This window comes from Rhinoderma darwinii, chromosome 5, assembly GCF_050947455.1.
Source record: "Rhinoderma darwinii isolate aRhiDar2 chromosome 5, aRhiDar2.hap1, whole genome shotgun sequence".
Classification (NCBI taxonomy): Eukaryota; Metazoa; Chordata; class Amphibia; order Anura; family Rhinodermatidae; genus Rhinoderma; species Rhinoderma darwinii.
The window spans coordinates 341,407,132-341,410,944 of record NC_134691.1 but is presented as its reverse complement, the minus strand read 5'-3'; the positions used below and the strand labels follow the sequence as shown (position 1 = coordinate 341,410,944).

Here is a 3,813-nt window from a genome sequence, read left to right as displayed (position 1 = left end):
CCCACTTTTATCTTACACTCAGGCTGGTTCGTACAGGTTCTCGTTTGTCTCCCCTCCCCCACATCGGATGCACTTTTTCATGCTCCACCCCTGCGGACCCTGCACTAGACATAACACAGTGTATCAGGTGTTACTTCAATTCCTTCACTAGATCCTCGCTGGTTTCTCTGTGGTGATACATTGTACAGAACCCACTGAAGTCAATGACACTGCCCGTCCTCCACTGCAGTCATGCTCGGCCTGAATCGTTCACGTGTGATCGGATTGTCAGAACGGCTTTACACGACCCATTACATGTCTGAAAGGGGAACAGTCACCATAATGGTCAACTACTGGGAACAACTGCACTCAACATACAGCTTTCCAGTGCCGGTGGGGGAGGGGGACCAATAAGGAGACTCCGCTGAGTAAGGAACAATGAATAATATTTTATTTTCTGCCGTTTTCCTGAAGATTTTCCGTTCTTACAAGTAAAATGTTATAAACTTTTCCGTGGCCATCCATGGAATATCTGGTAATCCGCCAGAGACCGAGTTCTTGAACGAGGGGCCGAGGGTTTTTGTCTGGAGTCTTTGCTCTCACGCGGTTACTGGAAGTCGTGTAGGGCGCGATGGTCTCGGTCGGAGAGCAGAAATGGGATTCCGGGGTGGAACAGTCTGCTAGATAAGAAAAGTGCGTTACAAAGTATACAGCTCCACCTGTAAGAGAGCAGCATTGTAGATTTACTTCATTCATCTGATACTGAGCTGATACTGTAGTCACTACCAGAGCTGCATCCACCAGAACTGGACATCCATTAGCATTTTTCCTATACATCTATAATGTACTGCTGCATTGCATTCTTGGAGATGTTTGGTTTACACTAAACACTAAGTAAATACAATAATGGGAAACCTCCAATAATAATGTTCTGGCCAACAAACCTGTTCTTCATCTGGATCCTCAGGGGTGGGCGATCTAGTACTTCACTGCAGGAACGCCCCCGGGTGCGGCTTTGGACAGGGGGGCACTGGACAGCGCTGTATGACTCCTGGTTGTCTGTTGCAACAGACAATGTCCAGAGGAACTTTCTAAGAATTTAGCCTCAGCGACTCCTCACGATGCCGCGCCACTTATTCGATGGTGTCATTGCTGAAGCAGCAGGAAAGAAATCTGAGGAACCTACAGACGATAAACCCAGTGTGAGACTTTCATGAGAGGGAACGGGTCTTGTGGGGACAGCAGTGACTGGCGAGTAGGGTTTAGACTGGGGTAGGGGGATTACTGGGGTTACCACTTTTGGACAACCTTGGGACACGTCCTGGAGAGATGAGCTAATTATGGGGGCCCTGCGACTAGGTGTCCCCACAATCAGGAGGCAAGACTTGGTGAGCTCTCCAGGAAACTCAAGTGTTCAATGTAGGGCTGTAAATGTCCCTCTAAGGGGAGGTCGTCTCTCGGCTCTATCTAATAGATGAGGATCCTAATGGGGGTGATCCTCCTCTATTACCTTTATTGGCCCTAATAAACAAGAGGAAAGGGGTCGTCCATAGTCTTGTACTTACCTTGGTTGTCTATTCTCTCGGATTCTGCGGGGGAAAGATAAGAATTAATCATCAACTACTACATGAGGAAACATAAGAGGGATCCTAGTGCCTGGAACATCCCCCCACCCCTGGAGCAGTTTATAAAAAAAATGTTCAATTATAATACTCTTTCTGCCGCCACTAGGGGGAGCTCACAGCATGCTGATTTATTATAGACTATAATAGGAGCTCCACCTAGTGGCCTCTGCAGGTAAACTGAAGGCAACAATCACTCACATGTACTTCTCTTTGTTTCTTCTGAGGCACTTAGGTCTCCACCACCTGCGTCTTGTCCTAAAGGAAAAATCCAGGAAAATAAGATCAGCTCCATGTGATGAGTGGAGGACACTTCCCAGGATCAGTCTATAAGGTTATGTGCACTGAGATTGTCATGTGTCACGTTCTGTGGAGACTTAATGAGACGGAGCTCAAAGTATTGCAAAAAGTATGTGATGGGATAAACCTAAATAATCCTGTGTGTCACGTTCTGTAATGAGTCGGCTCTAAAGTTACAAAAAGTTTATGAAGGTTTCCCTGTTTTCCTGATGAATGAGATCATTGGGGCTCTATGTCCTATGTAACATATTGATAGAATTTGTGGCCTTTTTTACTATGGACGTTGCAGATTTATCAAAACTTGTGCAAAGCGAAGGAGGAGCAGTTCTGTTTGCAACTCTCATTTTTCTAAGGCCCATTGGAAAATTAAGATGTGACCTGATTGGTTGTTATGGGACACGGCACAACTTTTACTTTGCACCAGTTTTGATAATGCAATTAAATCAACGTCCTGACTCCTTACACAATACTTTACAGGGATATACATACAGCAATAACTGAAAGTCCATCTCTGCCACTTACTCCTTCTCCTTCTCCGTCTCCACCACATCTTCCTCCAGCTGAATGTTGATCTCCTCCAACTCCGTCCACTCCACCTCTTCCACTTCCACCTCCTCCGTCTCTTGCACCTCCTCCATCTCCAGCTGAATGTTTATCTCCTCCACCTCCGTCCACTCCACCTCCTCTGTCTCTTGCTGAATGTTGATCTCCTCCACCTCCGTCCACTCCTCCTCCTCCGTCTCCTGCTGAATGTTTATCTTCTTCACCTCCTCAGTCTCCTCCACCTCCTCCGGCTCCAGCTGAATGTTTATCTCCTCCACCTCCGTCCACTCCACCTCCTCCGTCTCCTGCTGAATGTTTATCTCCTCCACCTCCTCTGTCTCCTCCACCTCCTCCGTCTCCTCCACCTCCCACGGCTCCGGCTGAATGTTAATCTCCTCCACCTCCGTCCACTCCACCTCCTCCGTCTCCTGCTGAATGTTTATCTCCTCCACCTCCTCTGTCTCCTCCACCTCCTCCGTCTCCTCCACCTCCCACGGCTCCGGCTGAATGTTAATCTCCTCCACCTCCGTCCACTCCACCTCCTCCGACTCCTCCACTTCCTCCGGCTCCTCCACCTCCTCCGGCTCCTCCGGCTCCTCCACCTCCTCCGGCTCCAGCTGAATGTTTATCTCCTCCACCTCCGTCCACTCCACCTCCTCCGTCTCCTCCACCTCCTCCTTCTCCATCATCTCTGTTTCACTTCTCTCAATACTAGGGGTAAATAAGACAGCGAGAGTCCAGAACATACTCTATGAGCTCTACAAATGTATAAATAAGGAAAATCTACTTAAGATCAGACAGTAATTTAGAAGTGAGTGATGAACTAGTCTAATTAACCAGACCCCTCCTCAACTTGAATACGCATCTCAAGACCTGAACCTAGAACTAAAACCCCCTCATCAATACTCATGTCTTATCTACTCCTCCAGACCTGTTCATATATCTACTGTATCTACTTACTGATACTTGTCCTCTACCTGGACCGGACCACCAAGACCCAACCTAGAGCAGCCAGAGGACTCTACAGCACCCAAGATCTTCAGTACCAACTTAATGGTAATAATACCCAACCTGTACCTACAACTCAAGATCTGTACCCACACACAGAGCCCACTCACTGGTATCCAAACCAGACCCCATCATTTATAGCAGTTACAGGCGCCTATACCAAGCGGTCAGCTGCCATTATCAAATAGCGCCAATTTACAGGATACACCAGTCCCCAGCACGACTCAGTGTCTGATGAAGCTCGATTGTGAGCGAAATGTCGCATCAAGCCACTGGCATTTATTAAAAGAAAATTAAAAAATTTCAGCTTCAGAAACTGGTGTGCCGAATACTTATTTTCTATGTGACTTTGGTTGGTACT

At 47.4% G+C, this 3,813-nt stretch overlaps 1 protein-coding gene across 2 annotated transcripts in view; it reads right to left on the bottom strand.

The window, feature by feature from the left end:
* Positions 1–408: 408 nt before the first annotated feature.
* The window catches only part of LOC142652241 (uncharacterized), a 4,632-nt gene continuing 1,227 nt past the window's right edge, over positions 409–3,813 (bottom strand). The window contains exons 3-7 of one of the 2 annotated variants that reach the window (XM_075827873.1): positions 2,424–3,155; positions 1,803–1,859; positions 1,545–1,568; positions 924–1,161; positions 409–659 (exon numbers count right to left, since the gene is read on the bottom strand). In XM_075827873.1, coding sequence (XP_075683988.1) covers positions 1,113–1,161; positions 1,545–1,568; positions 1,803–1,859; positions 2,424–3,133 — 840 coding nt within the window. In that variant the 5' untranslated portion in view covers positions 3,134–3,155 and the 3' untranslated portion in view covers positions 409–659; positions 924–1,112. The remainder of the gene's footprint in view (positions 660–923; positions 1,162–1,544; positions 1,569–1,802; positions 1,860–2,423; positions 3,156–3,813) is intronic. The other variant, XM_075827874.1, reaches the window with a different exon arrangement.